The sequence below is a fragment of the Canis aureus genome, chromosome 11, assembly GCF_053574225.1.
Source record: "Canis aureus isolate CA01 chromosome 11, VMU_Caureus_v.1.0, whole genome shotgun sequence".
NCBI classification, from domain to species: domain Eukaryota; kingdom Metazoa; phylum Chordata; class Mammalia; order Carnivora; family Canidae; genus Canis; species Canis aureus.
Genome location: NC_135621.1, coordinates 26683906 through 26710376, shown reverse-complemented (window position 1 = coordinate 26710376; position 26471 = coordinate 26683906). Strand labels below are relative to the sequence as shown.

General features: G+C 53.6%; 1 protein-coding gene across 4 annotated transcripts in view; it reads right to left on the bottom strand.

Moving 5' to 3' along the window:
- The window catches only part of RANGAP1 (Ran GTPase activating protein 1), a 32213-nt gene continuing 5742 nt past the window's right edge, over window positions 1-26471 (bottom strand). For all 4 annotated transcript variants that reach the window (XM_077914366.1, XM_077914368.1, XM_077914367.1 and 1 more), the window contains exons 3-16: window positions 23155-23282; window positions 19301-19360; window positions 16735-16914; window positions 13991-14125; window positions 11624-11782; window positions 10427-10540; window positions 9948-10047; window positions 9770-9854; window positions 8666-8852; window positions 7610-7729; window positions 5093-5195; window positions 3846-3934; window positions 3475-3596; window positions 1-1051 (exon numbers count right to left, since the gene is read on the bottom strand). In XM_077914366.1, coding sequence (XP_077770492.1) covers window positions 982-1051; window positions 3475-3596; window positions 3846-3934; window positions 5093-5195; window positions 7610-7729; window positions 8666-8852; window positions 9770-9854; window positions 9948-10047; window positions 10427-10540; window positions 11624-11782; window positions 13991-14125; window positions 16735-16914; window positions 19301-19360; window positions 23155-23282 — 1652 coding nt within the window. In that variant the 3' untranslated portion in view covers window positions 1-981. The remainder of the gene's footprint in view (window positions 1052-3474; window positions 3597-3845; window positions 3935-5092; window positions 5196-7609; window positions 7730-8665; window positions 8853-9769; window positions 9855-9947; window positions 10048-10426; window positions 10541-11623; window positions 11783-13990; window positions 14126-16734; window positions 16915-19300; window positions 19361-23154; window positions 23283-26471) is intronic.

Genomic DNA, 26471 nt, shown 5'->3' with positions numbered 1-26471 from the left:
TGCTTGCCACACATGACTTTATTTGAGAAGCCCCGGGCACAGCCCAGACACGCCAAGAACACAGAGGGGAAAGCAGAGAGCATCAGGGGGCAGCTCCAGCGCACTCCCCGCCCCATCCAAGTCCTTTAAGAGCGCCGAGAGCTGCAGCTCAGGCTCCATGGGCCCTGCCCCTGCTCCCTGCGCTGGAGAACAGGTTTGGGCCTGCCAAAGAGCCCCCTCCAGCTTGGCCCCTAGGCTAGTCACAGACATCTTGGCAGTGAGGGGGCGGGCCCCACTGGGTCTGGAGCCAGCGCCAGCTACCCAGCAACTCCCGCTCCTAGACCCCTGGTATCTGCCACTGGCTTTTCTTCCTGTCCACACGGCATGGAAACCAGGGTCTCCCCTTCTGCCGACTGCCCCGTGGCACCACACCCATGGCAGTCTCTGCCCCTCAGTCCGCAGAGGTCAGCACAGCAGGGATGGACTGTGGGGGTGGCAGTGGCTGTAGGACCAGGGCTTAGTGACAGGAAGCAAAGTCAGCCACCAAGTGAGGAGCCCCAGGCAGGGCGGAAAACGCAGCCCAGCCATAACACAGAGGGAGGGGACAGCATACAGACAGCAACTCCCCGGACTTCAGTGCAGCCCAGAAGGGTAAGGAAGGCAAGGTGGGAGGGGACAGCCACCAGGACCTCAAGCTTGAGGCATGGATCAGCAGAGTGCCCTCAGATGGCAATGAGTTTAATGGCAGAGCAGCCTGCAGCCCTTTCAGGAGGGCCAGCTCCCCTCTGGTGGGACCAGGGCCAGTCTAGTGGGGAGACATTAAAAACCCAAACCCTAACGGGAAGTGCACACCTGCACACGCACCACACCGACACGCATACGCAGGGACCGACGTGACACAAGCGACAAAGACCCTCCCTGCCTCTGGCCAGAGTCCTTCATCCGAATCCCTTCCCATGTCACTGGTCCAGGCCAACGGGTGGGGAGAGGCCGGCTTCACCTCTAGACCTTGTACAGCGTCTGCAGTAGACTGTGGCGGGCAAAGGAGCAGGACTCCAGGGCACCATTGGGCCTGTGAGGACAGAAGAGTCAGTGTTGGGGGGGGAGGGAAAAACACAGCCCTCAGGGGCCTGGGGGCTTCAGGCTGCAGCAGGGCCAGTTTCCCAACTACGGAGAGGGCAGGTGGGCCATTTCTGAGGCTACAAATGTGCTGGACCCCTGTTTTTCTGACTTTCATAAGGACTCTGAAGGGAGACGTTATGAGCCCGGTCTTCTGTACACTGAGGGGTGGAGCACGTGAAGATCGGAGAGGCAGCAATGCATCCAAGACCACACGGCTCAGTGATGGCAGGAACACAGGCCCCTGCTCTCCCTGGGCAGAGCTAAGGGCCCTTCCGGTGGGCACCGGCCCATGGCAATCTCACAGCTGCTAGAGTCCCACCTGGGCCCTCACAAATGACAGGTTATCCTCACAAATAATGGGCTTGTCCCCATCAAGATCATGAATCTCAGGGGGATCCCTGGGTGGCTCAGCAGTTTAGCGCCTGCCTTTGGCCCAGTGTGCGATCCTGGAGTCCCGGGATCGAGTCCCACGTCGGGCTCCTGGCATGGAGCCTGCTTCTCCCTCCTCCTGTGTCTCTGCACCACAGAGGAAGAAAGGAGGCCAGGCAAGTGTGGGGCGGAGCCAGGATCTGCAGCCCACAGCCATCTTACCCGGTCTAGGATGGCCTTGGGATCCTAGAGGAATCCTAGACCATTTGGCCAGGTGATGAGGGAGGGGGATGTGCCTGTCACTCCATGGTCACTCAGTCACCTCAAAGGAGGCCTAAGGGACAGCCTTTACCAACTCCCTCTTTTAATGTAGTACAGAGGAGGCCCACGCTGGGGGCAAGCAAGCGGCTACGAGGCAGCTTGCCACTGGCCAACAAGGGCAAGGGGTTCTTCTTGTGGGTCCACACCCAGCCTCAGGGCAACGTGGACAAGACAGAAAGGCAAAGGGAACAATTCTGACTAGAGGCTGAAGGAGACAATTGGAGCAGGGCTCAGCAGGGGCTGGGAGGCAGGGACTGGGGCCACCTCTGGCGACGCTCCAGTGAGCTAAGTACTTGGATCAAGGCAGCATTCCCTGCTGTGGGAACAGGCACAGGGACAATGTACGCTGCTGGGGAGGCAGGGCCGTGAGGTCTATGGCCAGGGTGAGGGCCTACCCTGGACTTGGGCAGAGGAGCCAAGAACTCTGCTCTGTGCCCGGCATGGGGCTCGAACTCACAACCCCAAGATGGAGAGTCTCACGCTCCACCAACTGAGCCGGTCAGGTGCCCCTCAGCTCTACTTTTCACAAGGGCCAGTCTAGCTGCAGCAGGAGGGGTGGACGCGGGCGGCAGGTGTGGTGGCAGGCAAGTGGGCAGACACACAAGAGCATGAGGCCCAAGGAGCACATGGGACAGCAAGACGCTGTGGTGGTGCAGAGGCCATGGCACGGACAGCTCCAGAAGCTGGCCGGTGATCCTCACCACGCCCTGAGCCAGACTAGCCCACCACCTTCATTCACATCCCCCAAGGCAAGGGCTATGTTCTCTCTCCCCTGCCCTATGCCCACGTCCCCCCAAGGTACTGGGTTCACAAGAAGTGAGATAGAGTCGCCAGAGACAACCTCATTCAACGAGGTGGAGGGGAAACAAAGAGGGAGACGAAGGCCTAGGGCCACAGAGGACCTCAGTGAGGACAGGGGACAAGCCTTCCAACCCACTCCTCATAGGCCATGGGGTCTGAAGGTTTCTGGCTACCGAACTGTGGCCACTGCCTCACCACAGCCCAGGACCCTCCTCCAGGACAAGGCCAAAGTTTCCAGGTCCCTGGGTATCTGGCACCTGCCGGGGAGGGGACTGTGGCTGCAGAAGGTGAGTGTGACGGGCCCCTTTGGCCTCAGGCCTGTGGCTGCAGGAACGGACACAGAACTGTTCCCAGAGACGTCACAGAGTAGAGGACCTCGATCAGCAGTGCGAACGCGGGCAAACCCCTTCACTATCCCATGCTGCTTCCTCATCAGGAGAAGGGGGGCCGGGATCCCTGGGTGGCGCAGCGGTTTAGCGCCGACATTTGGCCCAGGGCGTGATCCTGGAGACCCAGGATCGAATCCCACGTCGGGCTCCCAGTGCATGGAGCCTGCTTCTCCCTCTGCCTATGTCTCTGCCCCTCTCTCTCTCTCTCTCTCTCTCTCTCTCTGTGTTACTATCATAAATAAATAAAAATTAAAAAAAAAAGGAGAAGGGGGGCCATTCCATGTCCTCTGTCTCTCTCAGGAAAAGACACCATTCCTGAGCCCATGTCCTCAGCTTGGCACAGGGGAGGGAGAGACTCAAACACGGCTGCTGAGAGCCAGGAGGCATGAGGGTCTCTCTCAAGCCTGAACAAGTGGGCCAGGGAAGCCCCCATGACTACGGGCCTGCGTACACGGGAGGCAGCTGCCACGTGAGGCAACGAGGACACACTCACTTGGTCACGAATGCCAGCAGCAGGGGTGCAAGGGCCTTGGGGAAGTAGTCCTGCTGCACCATGTGGTTCAATGCCATCAGCGGGCCGTACAAGTTGGCAATGGCCTTGATCTTGTCTTCACTCTGCAAGGAGAACACACAACACAAGGCACGATGAGCTATAAGGCCACCTTGGGGGGACCCCTAGGTCTCTGGGACCCAGCCTTTGCTCAGAGAGCCCCGTGGCCAAGGTCAAGTTGAATCCCATTGTGAAGGTGAGACTCTTAAGCAGACCCAGGTCCCAGTAGGAATCCGCAGGGCGGACAGGATGGGTGGGTGGCCATGGCCAGAACCACCCCTGGTGGCCCCTCACTCCCCACCCTGCAGCCTCACCTTGAGCAGACCCATGTGGACGAGGAGCCGGGTGAGGAAGGCGTTGGAGTTGAAGGAAGATGAGCTGAAGGCCTTCTTCATCAAGGCATCTACAAGGCAGAAGTGGCAATGGGGAGGGAGCCTGTTATAGCAAATGGCTGCTTACCAGCCAAGGGCACACAGCCCTCACACACAGGATGGGTCATGACTTGTACACGAACCAGGTGAACACAGGGTAGTAGACTGTGGTCCCAGGTCCCAGGCTGAGGGGACAGCCAGCACCAGGGGCAAGGCCCCACCTGCCAGCTGTGACACCCTACCCTTCTCATGCTGACCTTACACACTGAAAAGGGGCTTGGGGACCTTATACAACCAGGGGGGTGGGAGAGGTGGAGATTCAGTGAGGCAGATCACCCCCCAGGGGAGGCTGTAGCCATTCTGTGGGGGCCAGAGGGATGAGCAAAGAAGGGAAGGGAGGAGTGGTGGAGGCTCTCCAGGTACCGTGTGGGTACATGCTTCCATGCCAGGCTGTTCTGGGAAACATGATTCAGGTAACTTGTTCTCATCACTGCTCATGGGCCTGGGACCCCAGGGGCAGGCTTACTGGCCTCAACAGGGCCTCCTGCCTCAATGCCGCCCATGGGGAGTCAATCCAGGAGACAGCAGCACATGTACCTCCACTCCTCTCTACCCTTTGCAACATGCTGCCTGGCCAAGCCTGGCCCACACAGCGGCACTCAGACATGCGTGCTCAAGGTGGAGGAGACAGGTGCTACAGCGGAAGTAACAGAGGGAACAGGGTAGCGATGGAGGGTCACGACAGGACCAGAGACGTCAGGAAGCTCTGGGAAAAATCTGGGAAAAGCAGGTATCCTCCAGGCTTCCAGGTGGAAGGGACGGTGTGCAGAGGCTCACAGGTGAGGACATTAGCTCAGCTCTCATGACCTCTCCTCCGAGAGGATGGTTCCCATAAGGGCCTTGCTGATGCAACTATCTGGTCTTCCTGTGGCAGATGCCACCTGGTTGAGCTCTAACTAGACCTAACTACATGGCTTTGGAAAGGCCTAGTTTTCCCCATCTGCAAAAAAATAAGAGAAGGGAGCAGCCATCCTACTCCCTGGCAAGAACCCCACAGAGGAACGGGTAGGAGGGGGTGCGGAGCAGTCACACATTGCTGCTGGAACAAGGGGCTCCAGCAACTCTAAACATCATGAACCCTGAAGCAGCAAGGAGGCAGAGCCACCCACGCCCCACCCATCCTGCATTACCTACTGCATCCTGCACTGCCGTCCTCACTGGGGCTTCGTCCTTAAACACAGACGACACCTTCAGGAAGGCAGAGACCACCTTTTCTGGGTCAGATGTATCAGTCTGAGGACACAAGAGACATCGACTGGTCACCAGGGTCCAGAGCCCCAGTGAAGAGGCGCCTGCCCTGTGCGGCTGGCTGGAAGAGGCCCGTGTCTCACCGAGGCCTCGGGTGGGCAAGGCTGGATCCCGCCCTACCCCATGGTGTCCACCTGGAGCTAGGCCTGGGCCTGGCCCAAGGCGGTATGTGATAGTCAGCACTGAAATCGGTTATTCCATGACCCAGCGATTCCCTTCTTGTAAATCTAACCTGAACACATAATGCAGAGGATAGACCACATTCACGTGCAAGGAAGCTTAACTTCACCAAGGCGGAGACAAGGGGAAACAATGCAAGTGTCCAGACACAGGGCACTGCCTACGTGTGACCTCCACTCACGGGGACAGAGGGCACGGCAGGAACTTTACTGACAGAGGAGATGATGAATGGTATTACATGACAAAGTGGGCCTTTCATTTCATCACATTTATCATGAGAAGAAAAAAAAAAAAAAGACTACAGACAAAACAAGGAAAGCAGCCAAAATGCCAAACCAGCTTGAGAGTGGGCCCGTTTTATTTCTATTTATCACTTATGCTTGTCGAAACTGTTCTCTCATCTGTAACACCGGGTAACAAGGTCCACATGGCAGGTTGCTAAGAGGGTTCAGTAATACCCGAACCATGTCCAAGTACTCAAGACAATGTCTGGCAGACAGAAGGCGCCTGTCAGCCACCTCGGAAGGACTAGTGAGTGAGTGAACAAACAACTGCCAAACAAGTGAGGCTGGAGAACAGAAGAGTGACCATGAGGCCTCTGCAGGAGCCTTGGGCAGGACAGGTGTTCAAGAACAGCTGGTCCTACAGAACATGGAAGGGAAGCCTGGGTGTGTACACACGAGAGTCCTAGGAAAATCCCTAACTCCCCAGGTGTCAGTAGGTGCAGCAAGCCTGCCCCACCAGCAGCCCAAGTGCGTTCCCAGTGGCATGGTCATCTGTAATCTCCAGACACACGGTGACAGACACACGGCTCACACTCATTTGTGTGTCCGTGGATTTAGAAAACAAATGTCTAGGTATTTATCCAAAGGATACAAAAACAGTGATTCAAAGGGGCACCTGTGCCCAATATTGATAGCAGCAATGCCTACAATAGCCAAAGTATGGGAAGAGCCCAGGATGACCACTGACAGGTGATGGATAAAGACAATGTGGGAGGAGATGCCTGGGTAGCTCAGTGGTTGAGTGTCTGCCTTTGGCTCAGAGAGTGATGCCGGGGTCCTGGGATCGAGTCCCACATTGGGCTTCCTGCATGGAGTCTGCCTATGTCTCTGCCTTTCTGTGTCTTTCATGAATAAAGTCTTAAAAAAAAAAAATGTATCCTCAAAGAGACATTAAAAAAAAAAAAAACGATGTGGGATACATATACAATGGACTATTGCTCAGCCATCAAAAAAGAATGAGGTAGGGGAGCCCCGGTGGCTTAGCGGTTTAGCGCCACCTTCAGCCCAGGGCGTGATCCTGGAGACCTGGGATGGAGTCCTGCGTTGGGCTCCCTGCATGGAGCCTGCTTCTCCCTCTGCCTGTGTCTCTACCTCTCTCTCTCTGTGTGCCTCTCATGAATAAATAAATTCTTAAAAAAAAAAAAACAAAAAAACCACGAGGTCTTGCCATTTGCAACGACGTGGATAGAACTGGAAAGTATTACGCTAAGCAAAATAAGTCAGTAAGAGAAAGACAAATATCGTGATCTCACTACATGTGGAATTTAAGAAACAAAACAGATGAACATAAAGAAAAGAAAAATAGCGCAGCCCGGGTGGCTCAGCGGTTTAGTGCTGCCTTCTGCCCAGGACCTGATCCTGGAGTCCCAGGATCGAGTCCCGCATCGGGCCCCCTGCATGGAGCCTGCTTCTCTCTCTGCCTGTGTCTCTGCCTCTCTCTCTCTCTCTGCGTCTCTCATTAATAAATAAATAAGATCTTGGGATCCCTGGGTGGCGCAGCGGTTTAGCGCCTGCCTTTGGCCCAGGGCACGATCCTGGAGACCCGGGATTGAATCCCACGTCGGGCTCCTGGTGCATGGAGCCTGCTTCTCCCTCTGCCTGTGTCTCTGCCTCTCTCTCTCTCTCTCTGTGACTATCATAAATAAATAAAAAATACCTTTAAAAAAATAAATAAAATAAATAAATAAGATCTTAAAAAAAAAGAAAAATAAATAAAATAAAATTAAATTAAATTAAATTAAATTAAATAAAATTAAATTAAATACAACTAAAGAATCATTCATTTCTACCCACAAAATGAACAAGCACCTGGCAGCCCCGGACTCCCACTGACTGTCCCCCCTACCCCCAGTCCCGTGCTCTGCTGGTCCCCGTCTCCGGCAGCTCCAGAAGCCATGGCACGCATGGGCTTGAGCTGGTGGTGCTCGGACCTACCTGCTGGGCTATGAGCACTGAACTCTTGGGGCCGAGGCGCAGCAGCTTCTCTGGAGAGGGGAAAGCCAGGAAAGTGGAGACGTCTGCAGGAGGCGGGGAGGACAGCACGGGAGCTGGCTCCTGAGGGATGGGCAGCACAGGGGGCTCTATAGAGGTCCAACCCCAGACTCCTCACCCAGAGCATGCACCCCACTCCAGGAGGGGAAGGCTCAGAGTCTAGTAGTATTCCTCCCACTCATGTGCAGGGCATGGGGGCCCTCAGGCGCTGGCCCTGGCTGGCTCCCAGGGCAGGAGCCTCTGGGGTGGGGGGCTAGCCACCTCCTTGGCCAGGTGGCTCCTCGCCATGATACACAACGTCCAGGTAGGAGGCCTGTGTGGTGTAAAGTGGACCCCCACCAGGAACTACTAGAGTGAGGCTGGGATAAGCACCAGGGGTGCCCAGAGCCACTAAGACTGAGAAGTGAAATGCCATTTGCTGAAATGCTGTCCTAAACTGGAAAAAAAGTGAAATTCAACATGAGCGTGAGGCTCCTTGGCCAACCCGTAGTTCTCTGGAAGCTTTACTTGGGAGTCTGTGAGGCAGTCCTGACTATACCAGCCTCTCGGTGAAGCAAGGGGACACCAAGTGTCCCGGCTGGGCCACAGTCTCCAGAATGGGGAGCTGTCCCTATGGGTCACCAAGGTGGGTAGAAAATGAATTTCTGTTTATGCCTATTTTTTACCCTATTCTTTCAGGGATATTTTTTTTTTTTTTTTTTTTTGTTTCAGGGATATTTATAAATGTTTCATAATCAATGGTGCAGCTACATAACACATGGTCTAATCACGTCATAGAGCACAAATGAATAAACACATTGGTGCTGAGGTGAGTATAAATATAGATGAAAACAGCCACACTGGGATGATTCTTCTTTTACTTACAGGAGTGTGCATTCAAAAATAGTTTGCACTCAGGGTACTTAAGTGGATTCCACACCTACCACCCCCATGAAGATGTCTCAGGATTTCACATGCGAGGGCCAGGGCTCTGATCCTGGCCAACGACAAGGAACTCACTTCACTGTTTGGGTCCAGAATCTTCCTTGATGGTGTGGATGACTCCTCTCCTTGCCCTTGCTGTGGCTCTTCCTCTTCCTCCTCTTCCTCCTCCTCTTCTTCATCTTCTTCCTCCTCCTCCTCTTCTCCTTCCTCTTCCTCCTCCTCCTCTTCCTCCTCCTCCTCGTCATCCTCGCCCTCATCATCACTGCAGAGGGGAGTTGGCTAAAGCAGACCCTCCCTGCCCAGTGGCCCATGTTGGCTCCGAGGCCTGGTTCCACAAACCCACAGACCCCAGTGAGGTGGGAGGGAGCCTGCAGAGGGCAGGGGGAGCAGCTGCTCCCAGGGTGGGGGCACGTGGGTCATTTCTCATCACCCAGGGAAGCCCATGTGGTGAATACCGAAGAATCAGACCTCATCTCTGTCCCAAATGGGCCCCCGGTCCCACTGGGGAGACAGAGAAAAGGAAGAAAATGTCTGTCACAGCTGAGGCCCAGGGCTAGGCAGCAACACTGCCTAGCAGCGATGCCAGGGGGATGGGAGTTTCTGGGACCATGGGCCTCTTGAGGCCATCTCTGAGCCCTCAATTCTTAGCAGCAGCACAGGCCTAGCACTGAGGGACTGACAGGTGACTGAAGGTGTCCTGGGAGCCGAAGGACAGCGGGAGCCAGATGCTGATGGCCCAAACAGGACCCATCCAGATGGAGAAGGCAGCCCCACCACCGCAGCCCCTGCTCGCACTCGGTGTGGGCTCCACAAACCCAGAATCCCCACTCATCAACCTCTTCCTTTCCAGACTCAGTCTCCAAGTCTGATTTTTAAGAACAATCGTGAGCCCACCCCCAGTGCTGCCCTGGCCTCACTGCTCCCCTACCTCCTCTGTCAGCTCGGATCAGCAGCCTCCCCAGTCCCTTACTCCAAAGGGCGACCGTTCTCAGACCCTTATCTGCTGAACATACAGTAACCTAATTATCCCTGCCCACCCGTCCTGCCAGAACGAAGTCCCAAGAGTCAGAAACCTTCACCGTCTTCTCCTGGCATCCCTAATGCCTCGCACAGCACCTGACACATACAGGGGTTCAAAGAATAAAAGAAGGCAGGCGCCACTGGCTCACAGCTCCCTACCTGAGGGAAGCCAGCACCCTGGCCATGTTGAAGCCATCCAGCACCTCCTGGAGCTGCTCGCAGCCTTCTTCTCCCAGCATGTTGCCTGTTCACGGGTGGGAGAGGGGAGGGGAAGGAGGTCAAGAGCCGCAGCAGGGCCCAGCTGGCAGGCCTGGGCCAAGGCCACCACCCCGATTACCATTGAGGTCCAGCTTCTCCAGTTCGGCCTTGTCCGCCACGGCCTCGGCGACAGCCAGAGCAGCATCTCTCTTGATTTCACAGAATGACAAGTTCAGCTCCTAAAAATAAGAGGAAGGAGTAGAGGCAAACAGAACCACAGGCCAGGAGACCGGGTCCTACCCCGAAACCTCGGTCTTCCCCGACGGAGGGTAAGGCAAGCTCATCCTCCAGCCGGGCAGCCTAACACCCAAAATAAAAATAATGCCATTTACCCAGCTACGTTGGGTCTCTTACGCTCTACCATGGTGACCTCTAGCTCTCCCTTCTCCCATTGCAAAAATAGAAAAAACCAGCTCACATCACACAGGTGAAAAGAATCGCACAAAATCTGAGGGAACCCAGGCCCACCTAGCCTTAAAGACCAGCACACCCCCGGCACCCACGGTAGCACATTGAGAGTGGGGGAAGCCTAGAGCTGTGTGGGAAGACAGGCGGCACCTTCAGCTTCGGCAGACCCCCGCGCACAGCCTCGGCGATGGCGACGGCACCCTTGGAGCGCACCAGGCAGTCCCCAAAGTTGATCACTTCCGCCTGCCGCAAGGTCTTCAGTGTCTGTGGGGGGAGGCAAAGGTGTGAGGGTGCAGGCCCCCAAGAGCCCACGGCACACCCCGTGTCAGTCGTCACTCCGTCCGCCTCCCTGTCGCCTGGCCTTTTCTGAACCTCACCAGCTCTTGTCTCCTCCTGGCCTCTGGTGAACCTCCCTCCACCCTACTGCTACACCGCAGCCAGAATCTCCCTGAAGCACAGATCTGACCAAGTCAAACCCCAACTTAAAGCCCTACACAGCTGCCTATTACTCATGGCAGAGCCTCAGTTAGTAAGGCCACAAGGTCTTGCCTCCCTCTCCACTCCTCCAACCCTCACACACATCCTGAACCCTGGTTATTTCCAACCAGGACCAAAGGAACAAGGCTCCCTCCCACCTCTGTGCCCCCCCGCCCCCCACCCCCCATGCTGCTGACCCCTCTGCCTGAAACACCCCTCTCTGTCCAAAGTCCATCTGTCCTAATCAACTCGGCCAAAATGTGACCTTTTCCAGAAAGCCCACCCTAGGTCTGATTTGAGCTTCTTGTATTCCCCTACACTTGCACACATTTCCGCTAATACCCCATAGCAGCAAGACTAGCCTTTTGCAGGTCTTAGGGCCCTGTGAAGTCTCGCCAGCCAGCCAGCCAGCCAGCCCACAGGATTCAGGCCCTGCACTGTCAATGGCCACTCCCCTCTCTCCTTGACCTAGGGGCTCCTTGAAGGCAGAGTCTGATTCAAATCTGTATGGCCTGCACTTGGTACAGGGGTGAGCACCAGACAGGGCTCAATAAATAGCTAATGAAAGAATCAATGAGAAAAACAGTCGGGCTGGAGCAGCCTTCCATGCAGCCTCTGAGAACAAATTCGGCACCAACAGCTGGGTTTACAGAGGCAGCTCAGGAGGGAAAGTACTATGGACACTCAGAGCTGCCCAAAAAGGGCACAGGCAAGCTTGCGACATATGCCCTGTTCTGGAATGTTCAAAAGAGCCAGGGCACAAACCTGGTGGACGGGCGGAGGAGCTCACCTGCTGATGGGTGTGTTAAAAAGGCAGTGGTCAGACCCTGCTTACCACGGTCCCCTCTGACCCTGCCACTCTCGCCTCACCTTGGCCATAGCCACAGCGCCCTTCTCAGTGAAGGTGTTGTCGTTCAGGTTGATGACGCGCAGCAGGGGGTTGATTGCGAAAGCCTGGGCCAGGGCAGTGACGCCAGGATGATTAATCCCATTCTGTGGCATGTGGACCTCCTCCAGAGTCCCGATGATCTGTGAGGGAGCAGGAGGGACAGAGCAGAGTGGTGGGCTCCTGAGCTCCCCCTGGGCCAGGCCCAGTGCCAACGACAACCAGCAGGCAGGAAGGTGGCGCTACACACTAGACATGGGGAGGGGCTGCCATCAGCTCAGGCACAAGCTCATCCCTGGCTATTGGCACAGATCACAAAGCAGAACTTTGGGTATGGCTGTATCTGATCATCTCCACAACCTCATGAGGGACACCTACCTGGGATGGGGAACCCCACCAGACAGAGAAGACTAGGGATCAGAAAGGCTAAGTAACTTATGAAGGCTCACACAGCTCAGAACACAGGTTCCTGCGTCTGGTGTCCACACTGCAAGGACCCTGGGTGCTGGCCTGGTCTGCCACAGTCCTTCCTCGCATACTGCAGCTCCACTGCACTGGTCTTTCTCCGGGCTCTCCTGCTCTATTTACATAGTATGACCAGTGCTCCACATTTCCTCCTTTTCCGGGGGGTGGGATCTTCTCCAACCACCTAGCCCTTTTTCATCCCAACCTTCTGACACCTCTTTTTTTCTGGTTAAAACACTCAGGGTCTTTATTTGTTGGTATTTCCTTGATAGATCGACTCCTATGTAGTCTTCCTATATACCTCTCATTTTGGACACCTCCCCAGGAAGGCTTCCAGGATCCCCACCCCCCTGCCCACGTACAGTCCAGCACTCTTCCTCTGTGCTCCCAGAGCATGTCCTTCCTCTCTCATGGTATTTGTTCATCATCCTGGACTACCAACATCGCCCTCCTGTCTACACTCCACCAGCCTCTGAGCTCTCAAGAAGAGACTCATGTCCCAGTCTCTGCTGCTACCAAGGACCGAGGTCAGGCCTGTGAGGACTCTCCACCTAGTAGTGGAGTTCTGTAGTTCCAAAGTGCCCAGAACAGCACAGGGGGTTCACAGGTAAATATAGGCAGATCAAGTGAGGAACATTACCAATCAGGGCTTCTCAATATCTTCTGTGCCATAGACCCTCTGGGTAGTCGGGTACAGCCCCTGGCTCCCTCCTTAGCATATTTTAAAATTTTAAGATAAACCATATGGACCTACTATGAAGGCAATCAATTCAATTGAAAGAGAATCCTCAAAATATTTGGAAAAGACCCCAAATGTGTGCTGCAGTAATAAATGCACTCCTTATTATAAAGGAACTGAGCAGGGACGCCTGAGTGGCTCAGAGGTTGAGCTTCTGCCTTCGGCTCAGGACATGATCCCGGGGTCCTAAGATCGAGTCCTGCGTCAGGCTCCCTGCAGGGAGCCTGCTTCTCCCTCTGCCTGTGTCTCTGCCTCTCTCTGTGTGCCCCTCATGAATGAATGAATAAAATCTTAAAAAAAAAAAAAAAAAAGGCACCGAATAACAAGTCCTCCTGGAGGCAAGTCCACTGATGCATGAGGAACAAAGGACAGAAAGCTGAAGGAGAGTGTAACCTTCAGAGAAGGCATAACGTAACGTCACGACGTTTACAAGGATGGCAGCTAGGCTCCTGTAACTCTGGAGGCACCTCTCCCTTGCTGTGTTCACTCTCTGCCTGAGGGAGACGAGCTCCAGCAGCTAGATGGCGGGGCATGCTTCTCTGGCCTCAGTGTGGTTAATGCTGCTAGAATACGGTTTGCCAAAGAAAACAAATTGAGAGAAAAAAAAGACTCCAAAGTTCCCAGCCCTGTGGGACAGGTGTGGGCCTCTCATGGAGCTCGCAGTCAGGGTCTCAGCAGGGTCCCAGAGGGCAGGGCACCTGGGCCACAGCTCCCCTACCTCCCCGTCTCAAAGGTAAGTCTGATGACTCCATCTCTATGCCCCGCCCACTAGAGGCCAGAGATACGCACCCTCTGTGAGCCCAGGCACTGTGCCAGCCTGTCATCCCACTCACTGCCCTGGCTCCCCCGTCCCCGTTTCCGAGTCTGGCAGTCCTCAATCACTGACCAGAGCAACCTCAAAATCTTCTCAAACAGTATTCCAGGGAGCTGCCATCAGTTCACTTGCAGCAGTGGATCACGCAACTTTTCAGACACATGACAGGAATCCTGCCCCACTGCAGAACGAGCCACAGGTGCAGAGAGGGGATGTAACTCGCCCTAGGTCTCGCAGCTCCACTCCAGAGCCGCAGGCACACCAGGCTGTCAACCTGCGAAAGCTTAGCCCGCCTCAGGGCACGGCGGGGCAGGGCGTGCAGAAACCACTCACCCCGAAAGCTTCTGCCAAAGCGGTGGCTCCGTCGTTCTCCAGACGGTTTCTGCCGGCCACGAAGACCTTCAGGCCCAGTGGCTTGCCTTGGGCACTGGATTTCCGGTGACACTCAGTCAGAGCCGCTGCCAAGATCTGTGGGGGAAGAGGGAAGAGGCCCAGCCTCTCGGACATCCTATGCCACCTACTGGTGGTGGACGTGGGGACAGAGAACTGCTCACAAGCAACATGCTCACACTGCACATGTGCCCAGCACCTTGCAGCTTACTAGGGGCTTTCACGTACACCACTAGCGTGAGGGGGTGTGTGTCCCACTACCCTGTGGGATTTAGCCTCATGTTAGCGATGGGGAGAGACACCTGGAGGGAGGGGAGACACCGAATGGGAGGTCCATGGAAGGGCAGGTACTAGGGAAGGGGCTTCACAGTCGGCTCACTGCACTGCCAGAAGCCGTCTGTCAGGTGGGGACCATTGTGATTCCTCCTCTCCAGCTGAAGAACCTCAGGCTCAGAGAGGAACAAGGACATTCCTACAGCTGCTAAACATATGGAAAAATCTAGACCAGAACCCAGATCTTCTGGCATTTCTTCCACGTTGCCCAATGCCTGAGGGGGAGTTGACCAAGACCATGGTCACACTCCTTTGACACACACCATATTGTTGGTGTGGTGCAAGGACAGAAGCGAGGACGCAGCTTCTGCCTGGGTGATGATATCGACACAGCAAGAGTTAAAAAATGCTGGCTGGTTGCCGGGAATCAGAGAGACCATGGCTGCAACTGGCAGCCAGTCAGCCTGACTACACAGCTCTTTGTCCCTGGGGGCTAGAAGGGCCACCACAGCCTGACTCCCAGTGGGTGGTTTGCATGCTCAGTGCACAGATCATGGACGTCCGCCATAAACCAGCCTCCTAAAAAACCAGCACATTCCATTCTCCTCAGGTGCCTCTGGGCCCACCACAGTGAGCCAGCCTGGGGACTCAGGGCCTGGAGAGCTCCAAGCACAGGGCTACATCACACTTCCAGCGAATCCTTTGGGCCCCTCCAATTCCCTTGCGTGTGGCACATGGGCCACACTGAATGCACTCTGGCCGGAGGAACAGATTCTGAAGGAACTGGAGCCTATGGCACTTGCAGCTCCCAGGAGGTGCAGGTCAGCAAGGCCGGCACCCACAAGATGCAACAAAACTGAATCAGAGGTGAGGGAGGTAAAAACGAGCACACGTGACATTCCAGAGTGGAGCTGGGCTGCCGGGGGGACCCCCTGGCTGCAGGGTCCACAGCCTTTGTGCCTGAGCTATGGCCCACGCCAGAGTAAAGGCGAGGCCTGCTGCCCAGCCACTGGCAGCTCTAGGAGCCTCAGTAGCCCAGGCCTGCTGCGCAGCAGGGGGGAGCTGATGGAAAGCCGGGGTCTTTCAAAGGCGCATCTCCAACTCCCTCAGCTCTAGGTTGGGCTGGACCCATTTTCTGTGCAGATGCCAACATTTTAACGTCTTCACACACGCACGGCTTACTGCTCAACGAGACTGGGGAGGTGGGGGATGGGGCTGGCAAGGGGGCCAGCAGCACATCCTGGCTCTCCCCTCCCACGGGGTCAGAGGCAACAGGCACCCCCTGCAGGGGAGGATGCTCGAGGAGCCCGGGGCACTGTGAGCACAGCACAGGCTCTTCCTGCTGCTCTGATGGGTGTGGAAGCAGGTTCAAATCCCAATCAGAGGGCAGCCCCGGTGGTGCAGCGGTTTAGCGCCGCCTGCGGCCCGAGGTGTGATCCTGGAGACCCGGGATCGAGTCCCACATCGGGCTTCCTGCATGGAGCCTGCTTCTCCCTCTGCCTGTGTCTCTGCCTCTCGTTCTCTCTGATTGAATAAATAAATCTTTAAAAAAAAAAAAAATCCCAATCAGACCATCCTATTGATGCCATCTGGGGACTTGACCCAAGGTCTCTATCCAGTTAAGGGGAAAACTGGGAAGAGCATCAGCCCCTTTTTTAGGTGTGGGTGGGAGAATCAGGGTAGTGCATTTAACACATCTTCAAAGAGAAGACGTCCTGAGTCGTTGTCAGTCCCTGTGTCCCAGCCCTTTTCTCCTTTTGGTCAGAATGTGAGTGGGAGGATGGGAATTAGCCTTTCTAGTCTTCAGGCCTTAAAGGAGCCAGAATGGACCAAAAAGATAATCAACAAGGCTGGGCTCCCTCCACGCACGTTCCAGGAAGAGAAGAGACACGTTTCTGCACTGACCAGCCTGACTGGCTGGCTGGACAGGAAAGGCACCTCAGGCAAGGCCTGGTCCAGGAAAAAGGTGAGCTGTGCCCAGGCCTCAGTGGTTTCTCTTCTGGACTCCCTCCCCCACATGCACACAGCAGGCCTCACGTGGCCCTGCCAGTTGTTCTGAGGGCACAGCAAGTCTGGGATGCCCAAGCCCTGCGCACTGCAGAGCCAGCAGGTCAGCGCATGTACGAGAAGCTGCCTCTGTGTTGCCAAGACAACACGAGAACTGGGGATGGTTGCTTGGCAACCCCACCCTCCGGGCCTCCACCTCCTCTCCACTGGCCACAGGCTGCTGCCTTTGAGGCCTTTCTCCTCTGAAGAGAAAAACAACAGACCAGCCATCCTAGATGGTGGCCAAGGGCACATACTCCCAGCTCCACGGGAAGGAGACCGGGCAGGGTGGGGGGGAAGGGTAAAGGGGGACGTGGGGGAGGGGCAATGGAGGACACGGGCGTGGGGGGAGGGCCTGCTGCACCCACCTTGCCACCGCCGATGCCCATGCCACAGTTGTTGAGCTTGAGCTCATGAAGGGTGAAGCAGGCAGAGCTCTTGAGCAGGGCCTCAAAGCCTCGCACACCGTCAGGCCCAAATGCGTTGTCGCTCAGGTCCAGCTCCACCAGCTGTGCCCCGGCTGTGATGAGTCCTTCCCCTAGTGAGGTCTGGGCAGAGACAAGGTTCAGCTCAGTTTTGCAGACATCTCCTGGGAAAAGTTTCTACACTAGGCCCCTTCTGCCCTCAGGGGGTACCCAGGCAGAGACACAAACCATTTCATACCCGGAAACCCTAACGAGGGTTCCCAATTCAGGTGGGGCATGGGGTCAGTATATGTAGGAGTGATCAGGGAAGGCTTCTTGTTGGAGGGGGCATTTCAATTCAGGCTAAGTGAAAATTAGTTAACCAAACATGAGATTCTGGCCAACAGTACAAACACAAAGAGACGTAAGTGTGAAGCAGCGTACTGTGTGTCTACAGACAAGCAGTGGACTCCAGAAGAGGCTGAGGCTGGAAGGAAGAGAGGAGTCAAATCAGGCTAGAGCCCTGAATGCCAAGCCAAGGACCGTGACCAGAGCCTGAGAGCTCTGAGGGCTTTGATGTGGGTGAGGGATATAGAAGACACATCCTCTGAACCTGAGGAGGGCAGACTGGAGGCAGAGGACCTGCCCAGGAGTGTAGACAGTGACCTAGGCAGCAGAGGAGGAAGCTGGCTGGCTGGTGTGGAGGGAGACAGAAGACAGGGAACAGAGCCTCGGGTTGGTTTAGATTCCACAGAGGGAGGGAGACCTGCAGAAACTGGGTATTCAGTGATGTGCAGGAAGGAGGAAGGCACCAGTGATGCCTCTGGGGTTTCTGAGGGTGACTAGGGAGGCAAGCACCTGTGTTTGAGCCACAGCCCAGGACCAACGTGGTAAGATGCATAGCTCTCCTGGGAACCCACTGGGCTGGGGGTACCTACAGTTCCCCAGGAGAGATGGGAGAGGAGGCTCTGCCAGAGACTGGGGGCAGAAAGGGGCCAGGCATGCATCCTATGTGTGGTTCCCAGTGGATGGAGTGGGGGAGGGATACACCCTCCCTGCCCAGGCCACCGACGGGCTAACAGAGGCAGTTTCCACTGTCCTCCCCACCACTGACTCAGCAATGGAGGGCCATTCTCTGCCTGCCCCTGCTGACCTCCAGCCCTCCTGCAGCCAGAGCTGCTGAAACCCTGTGTCTGCTCAACCTTCCCTGCATCTCATGCCTTTCCTCAACCCCATATTCTCTTGCCCCCCTTTCTGGGACTCACTCTTGTCATTGGTGATATGGAGACAAGAAAACCTCCCTCGAAGGTTAAGAAACTTAAATGCTAAAATTCAGGTAAAACAATGCATACAGATCCCAGTTTATATCTCACAAGCACATTTTCTTCACCCCCTCTTCTAACTTTAAGTCCTTTTACTTACTAACCCCCAAATGAATTTACTTAACCTATACTCTAAATCCTCCCTTTGCCTGGTTCTTATTCACCCTTTGAGACTGGTAACTAATAGAAGCAGCTCCCTGAAGGCTTCCTCAGCTCCCCCAGTGGAGGAGACCTCCCTATGGGGTACCCATTTGGGCACCTGTCACTCCCTGAATGACCCTTAGTTGTTTACTGAATTGAGATGTATTATTGTTATATTAGTTCATTAACATTATTAATTTATTAATATATTTATTCATTTAAATATAAACTCTACATTTTACAAAATTTACAAAATGTAAACTCTACATTACTCTACATCCAACGTGGGACTTAAACTCGACCCTGAGATCAAGAGTTGTTCACTCTACCGACTGAGCTAGCCAGGCACCCCAGGACTGAGGTGCTTTAGAAATGAGGGTAGCCCCTGGGCACCTCAGGAACCACAGTGCTGGCTACTTGCATGGAGTTCTAAGAAGGCAGCCCAAGCACAGCCAGGGTGAGCCCCAGTAACAGTGATGGTCATGTCAATCATTGACCAAGAGGCTCACCCTCATGTACTAGGCCTCCTGTTCCTAAAAGGCTGCCTATTACTAACCCTGCCTCTTTCCCTTGAGCCCCAGGCAAATCGTGTTCTGCTCAGTGATGCCCCCTCCCACCCCACCCACTCACCCAACCCCAGGCTGAAAACCGGACGCAAGCAAGGCTGACCCTCAGGAATGGGGAAATGGAAAACAGAGTGGATGGAAGCCACCCACCATGAGAAGCAAAGCAAAGAGTGGTATGGAGAAAGAAAGGGCCCAGAGGGAGAGGTGGGGCAGTGGGGCACAGAAGGGTGTGAGGGAGCAGAACAAGGATATGCAAAGATTAAGGAGGATAAGCACAGAGGGAGTGAGATCCACAGTGTGGATCCACAGAGAAGCCACAAAGCTCAGGAATGAACCCAAGCCCCCACTGTCTGGCTCCATTATTGCCTGTACACCCACTTGCCTGGCTTCCACTGAGCACCTCAGTCATGCACATCGTGAACAAAACATGAAAGAAGTCCTGGGAATGGCCAAAGAGGTCCCTGTGTCCAGAGGAGGGGAACAGCCGCCTTGTGCACTTACCAGGGCTGGTGGGATCTCGGACCGCAGCCTCCCCGTGAACATGTCACTCCAGTGGCATCGCTTTGGAAGGAAGAGGAAGAGAAGAGTTAGTGGAACCCCTCAGAAATGGCCTGTAGGAAACACCTCATCCTTGTGGCCATGGACTACTGAGCATTACAATACTTCTCAATTTAGGTTTCCTCAGCAAAAAAAGCTGGTCCAGCTCTGGCTGAAGCTGGGGGGAACCAGGGGTACCTGGAGGCCCCAAAGGCCATACAGGCCTCAGAAGAAGTATGGGGAAAAGTCTGATCTGCCCAACTCTCTAGTTTTCCAGGAGAGAAACCAGGCTGAGAAGAGACTAGCCGCAGGCCCCAAGATAAGGCAGTGGTAGAGCCAGGAGTCTGACTTCTTTGGCTCTTCTCCTGCCAAATAGGTCAGACTCCTGGCCCAGTGTTTGTTTCCAATACCAATCTCCCATATATTGTGGGCCAAAGTGACACATGACAGGATTTGGGTGGCAAAAGCAGATAGTAAGCAATATGGGTTCCAGCAGCAAGGAAATTATTTTTCAAGGTTCTCTTTTCTTTTTTTCCCAAGTAATCCCTATGCCCAGCATGGGGCTCAAACTCACAACCCTGAGATCAAGAGTCTCAGGCTCTATTGTCTGAGCCAGCCAGGCACTCCTTGAGACTCTTCAATCCTTCTGATCACTTCTAGAAGGGGGCCTTGCTCTGGGGCTGGTGGATCTTGCCCATCTCTCCACTTCTTGCTCATCTGCCTCTTGAACAAAGGGCGAGCAGGCCTCATGCTCAGAGCCTTTAGATGACAATGTATCAAACTAGAATTTAATTATGCTATTTTGGTAAGGAATATCACTTTCCATTTACAGAAGGAATCACAGTTACTTATAAATTACATCAAAGTGGCTTGGTAAAGCCACAGATGCGGCGGCCCTATCCCTGGGCCTTGTCACCACATGTCATCCTCTAATTCAGCTCCACTCCTGCAGCCTCCAGGTGCAAGCCAGCTGTGTCCACCCAAAGTATCAATTCTGGCAGCTCCCACCTTTCCTGGGCCAAACCTGGGAATGATGGAACCCAGCGAAAGCAACTTTCCCCTGAAAATCCGGTCCTTGAAATGTGTGAACTAAATCCAACCCTAAGTCCTAGGCAAACTGGTTTCTGTAGACTTCCAGTAAAGCAAAACACCAACACTCATGGAGCCGTAGGGGACAGTCTATATGGATCTGCTCAGTGAGTAACAACTGAATGCAGGTGCTCAGGGCCAGGACCCAAAGCCAGTTGTGAGCCCTGGAACACCTAACAACTGGCATCTCACCCCAAAATTTCCCCAACCCAACTGGGATGGGCCAAGAGTCAGCATGGAGATTTTAGGGCACAAGGACTAGGTTCCAATTCTGACTTAACCAGTATGCAGGCCTGCCACTCACCACTCCCCATCTCTGACGCCTAGTACCCTGTCTCTGAAATACAGCTTTGGGGCTCAGCAATCTCTAAGTAAGCAGTAGTTACTGCAGAGCAGTTATGAGCCTGGACTGTTTTCTGGGCTGCAATCCTCACCCTCTCCTAACATGTGTGGCCTTGGACCACACTTCCCTCATCTGTCAAGACCTAACTTGGGCAGCCTGGGTGGCTCAGCGGTTTAACGCCTGCCTTCAGCCCAGGGCGTGATCTTGGACTGATCCCAGGGTCGATCGAATCCCACATCGGGCTCCCTGCATGATGCCTGCTTCTTCCTCTATCTGTGTCTCTGCCTCTCCCTCTGTCTGTGTGAATAAATAAAATCTTAAAAAAAAAAAAAAAGACCTAACTCATGCCTGTGTTGCAATAGGAAAGGTAACATCTGGGATCCCTGGGTGGCGCAGCGATTTAGCGCCTGCCTTTGGCCCAGGGCACGATCCTGGAGACCCGGGATCGAATCCCACGTCGGGCTCCTGGTGCATGGAGCCTGCTTCTCCCTCTGCCTGTGTCTCTGCCTCTCTCTCTCTCTCTCTGTGTGTGTGTGACTATCATAAATAAATAAAAATTTAAAAAATATTTATTTTTTTTTTTTTAAAGATTTTATTTATTTATTCATGATAGTCACACGCAGAGAGAGAGGCAGAGACACAGGCAGAGGGAGAAGCAGGCTCCATGCACCGGGAGCCCGACGTGGGATTCGATCCCGGGTCTCCAGGATCACGCCCTGGGCCAAAGGCAGGCGCCAAACCGCTGCGCCACCCAGGGATCCCAAATTAAAAAAATATTTAAAAAAAAAAAAAAAAAAGGAAAGGTAACATCTTATTTCACATCAGCACTTTGGCCAGAGCACTACTGGCTCTCACATGCCCCAGCCCTGACCCCGGAATCCCTCCTGCACAGAAGCAGAGCTAAGACACTGGGGTGGGGTGACTTAAGGCACTAGGTCTGCACAGGATGACATGATGCACATGGCACTCTTGCTGTCAAGCTCTCCCATGTCATAGGCTCACATCTGGTCACCAAGGCAACCTCACAGGGAAGAAAACGGTTTTGTAAAGGAGCCCAGATCCAGAGCAGAGTTTGGTGCAAGACTACATAATACAAATAAAGTGGTACTGGGGCTTGACCCAGGCCCTCAGATGACAAAGCTCCACTCCTGCAGCCTCCAGGCCCAGACGACAGCTCTTCCATTCCTGTCCTGCATGGGTCACTGGGGAGGGCTAAGTACTTTTGTAGGAAAATGTCCCAGCTTCTGCTCAGGGACACGACAGGCCCTGGACAGAAGAGAAGAAACAAACACTGCCTTGGCCATTAATCTGACTGTGATCTTCCCAAGGAGATAAACAGCAAAGGCGATGGCACGAGCTAGCTCCAGGTCCTCACTGGGCAAATCCACTCTGTGTGCCCTGGCCCTGCATTCCTTCTGTTCAGCAAGCACAGCAGGGAAAGAGAACTGGACAAACTTCAGAGCGTGCCACGTGGCCAACTGATCAGCATTAGGATCCTGGGCTGTTTACTCAGAACTCCCAGCCTCCGTTCCCTTAACTTACAAAATGGACACAGTCTTTACCACGTGGGGTGCCAAAAGGACTACTGCCACATGCAGAAGAGCCCAGCACATGCCTGGCCCTGCATGCACTGAGCACCATTTGCAGTCGGGAAAGCTGGTCTCTCCCTCATGACTCTGCGAAGGCCTTAATGTGATACACACCAGGATTCCCAGCAACACGGAGGGTGTCCAGGGATGTCCTCCTGGCATTTTAAATACCTGAGAGCCCATCTCTTCTCACAGAGCACCTCAAAGGACTGGTGTTTAGTAGGACCCCCTTTGGGACATAATGTAATAGTAGGATCTCTGTTGGCCAAAGAGGAGCACCACCTTTAAGAAAGAACTCACCATTCAGCTGTAAAGAGTGCAGCACCTTCCCAAACCCACCACAGCAACTGTGCTGAGGCTTGGCCACTGCTGCCCCACATGTGACTCTTCTACGGGCAATCTCTGCTCTGGAGCTCCTGGCTGGGGAGGCTTGGTGCTCGCCAGAAAGGTCCCACAGTCCAAGGCTCTGGTGGCCCAATTCTGTGCCCTTCCCTCCTCACAGATACCATATCTGCATTGCTAAAGGCTCTCCCTGTCCAGTTCTGTTTCTTCCCCCTTTATCATGCATGTTACCTGATGAACCCCTGATCCTTGTGTCTGTTACTAGGACACAACACACTGGGACAGAGGCCTCGGCCAGTGCTATGTGCTCTGGGGAGGCCAGAGCAAGAGGAGCCGTCGTGGTGACTGTCAACAAGGCAAGACCTAGGAGGGTATGGACACAGGCAGGGACTGCGGTGGCCTTAGTGGAAGCTTGTTGCCAACCAGTCTGGGCCTGCTCACCATGCAAATCTCACCTTCAACTCTGACTTCTTCTCCAAGGCCTTGGCGATGACTCTGGCTGCTTCCACGCCCACCGTGTTGCCCTCCAGGCGCAGAGCCTCTAAGCCATCAAAGTCTTCAATCTCTTTAATCACGTCTTTGGCTGCCGGGAACAAGAACAGAACCTTAGATTCTGAGAGTCATGAACAGCAGAGGAAGAAGAGAGTCTGGCCACAATCTCGTCACTCACCATTCCAACAGCAATAGTATGCCTACTGTGGCTGGGCCCTGGCTTACCAAGGAGAATCAGGCTGGCTCACACTCTAGCAGGGGACTCTGCTATAAAGACAATTCTATCTGTACTGGGTATTAAAAACAGGCTCGTATAGAAGGCTTGGGAGCCAGAGGAGGAAAGAAACTGAGCAGGGAAATGGCATCCAAGTCAGAGGACCAGCAGGTACAACAGCATAAAGGCTCCCAGTGTTACATGATTCATGAGTGGAGTGTTCATTACTGTATTGTTTTTAGTTACGATGAAAAATTCCAAACAAACTAAACGTCCATCAACAGAGAATAGGTTAACTCACCAGAATGTTAAACAGCTACACTGATGTCATTAAGAATGGTAAAACACCTGACTTGGAAAACATTCATGTCATAGTGATAAGTGAAAACTGAGGTTTTCCACTGGTGTTTGGTCTGATCGCACTTTTAAAATGTGATAACTATTTAAAAATACATAGATAAATAAAATTAAAAAAATAAAACACTGTTTATTCTTACACACACACACGGTCTAAAAGGATAAAAACCCAGCATTAAAAGTTATCTCTAGATGCTGCTGCAATTATGGGTGATTCTGTGCTTTTCCATCATCTGCTCAATATATTCTTAACGTGGGGATCCCTGGGTGGCTCAGCAGTTTGGTGCCTGCCTTCAGCCCAGCGCGTGATCCTGGAGTCCTGGGATCGAGTCCCACATCAGGCTCCCTGCATGGGGCCTGCTTCTCCCTCTGCCTGTGTCTCTGTGTCTCCCATGAATAAATAAATAAATAACATCTTTTAAAAAAATAAAAATAAAAAATAAAGTATCTATAATTATGATCCTAATTATTTAAAAAAAAAGAACAAAAGGGATGCCTGGGTGGCTCAGTGGTTGGGTGTCTGCCTCTGGTTCAGGGAGTGATCCTGACCCTGGGATCGGGTCCTGCATTGGGCCCCCCACGGGGAGCCTGCTTCTCCCTCTGTCTGTGTTTCTGCCTCTCTCATCTCTGTGTCTCTCATGAATGAATAAAGTCTTAAAAAAAAAAAAAAAAAAACACAGAATGAAAGGAAGGAAGGAACTCAGCTACGGTTAGAAAAAAATGTAGAAAAAAAATGCACCAAGATTAATAGTAGTTGTATCCTGGGGTGTGAGATCACAAAGATACGGGTTTTTCTGCCTTCTTCCAATGTTTCTGAATTCTATAGTGAGCAGGTGTTGATTTTACAATCTAAACAAAAACATACAAGATGCATGAGACAAAACTCATCTAGTCTGGCTGGCATAAGACAGTGGGGTGAGGTGGTGGGGAAGAGATGGAGATGTGTAAAGGAGAGAAAAGTTGGACTTGACCTCTTAGGTGACAAAGGCCACAGAATGGGTTTCACAAAGGTGATATGCTGCCTGTAAGGAGCTCCCTGAGAAGCTGTCCCAGTGAGGGCCTCTGCATATGCCTCCCTCCCTAGTCGCCCAGCAGCACTTTCTCAGGAACCCCTGATGAACTCCCAGGCAGGTCAGATCCTGCTTGGCAGGTTTCACAGCCCTGATCTCCTCCCAAATGCTGCCTGCTACAATTTTACACTCTTCTCTCTTCTAAATGATTACTTGATCATTATGTGGAGACTTTGTTCATGCTCCTTCTTCATTGGGTCATGAGCTCTGGGACTTTGCCTCAGCTCACTACCATGACCCCCAGAGGGGAGTGCTTAACATTCTCCTCCACACCTAGTAAAGTAGTTACTCATGTCTATTCCACAATTGAGTAGTTGAGATACCGAGAGGTTATGTAAAAGCCTACTGAGCTCACACAGCCAGAAAGTGATGACCAGCATTCATTCTCCTTTTTTCATTTCACAACAGGAAGGTTGGCCAGGTATGAGCCTCCCATTTTCTAGAAGAGGAAGCTGAGGTTTCAAAGAATGAAGGAACTCTGCCCAGGAATTCAGGACAAGGACAGAGCTATGCTTCAGACTGGTCTTCTAAAACTCTACCCCTGTGCTCCTCCCCAAATCCTTGCTTCCGTGCATAACCATGGACTTTATACAGCACTCCCCCAACCCCTGCAAGGAGCCAAGTCCCTCCCCTCCTCCCCTGGGTCCCAGGTGCCCAGATGTCCTTTGTAGCTGGCACAAAGTGCACGGTGCAAGAGCTGAAATAATCTCTCAGCCCTTTGGAAGACCTGCTCCAAAACAGAGCCCCTCTAACATCCAGGGATTGGCCAGGTTAGCAAGGAGGCAGGACACCTGCTCACGGGAATGTTTATGCAGTCCTTAAGAGCCAGGCAACAGAGATGCCAGGGACCCCAAGGGAAGACTTATGCCGTATCAGTGAGAGAAGTATGGAGATACACAGGTTCTGTGCACAAGTTCAATCCTGGGGAGAGTCACAGGTACATGGCGAGTTTGGAAGAATAAGCACCAAAACGGACAAGCAGAGACAGGAAAGGGTGGGGACCACTGCTGAGTGGATTCTCTCACTTGGTTTTCAATCCAAATGGGGTTCCATGTAACTCAAATGTGGTTTAGGGATGTGTCCCAACACTCCTGAATAACCAGCTGTCAAGAGGCTGAGCGGCAGGGCTTGCCTTTCAGCCTCCACCGCCTCACAAAGTAACATCCGTGTTTACTATGCAGCCATGGAAAGCAGAAAGGCCTTTCCTTGGTCCTTAAATGACTTACTGGGGAGAGAAGAGCCTTGTTCCAAGCATCATGGCTTCCTCATACAGGCCTTGCCCTCTCCTGACTATGCCAGCTCACTGCCAGCCAAGGTGGAGGCCCTTTCTGGGCCCAGGGTCCAGCTGCCAGACTCCTCCACACTACATTCAAGGCTGTCTGCACTGGGCTCCCTATGGCACCCTGATTCCTTCTCGCCCAAGCCCACCCTATGTGTCTCAGCTCCTCCCCTCACATGATACTCCCTGCGTCTACTGCCCTCTCCCCTACAATGACAGTTCAATCACCTTATCCATGGGGACTTCCGGGGCCCTCCTAAACCAGAAATGATCCCTTTCCCTTGCCGTATTTCCCACAGCTTTCTGTTCACGTTGCTCAGAGTATGCTTCACCTTCTACCCCCTGGCAGTTGAGTACCTC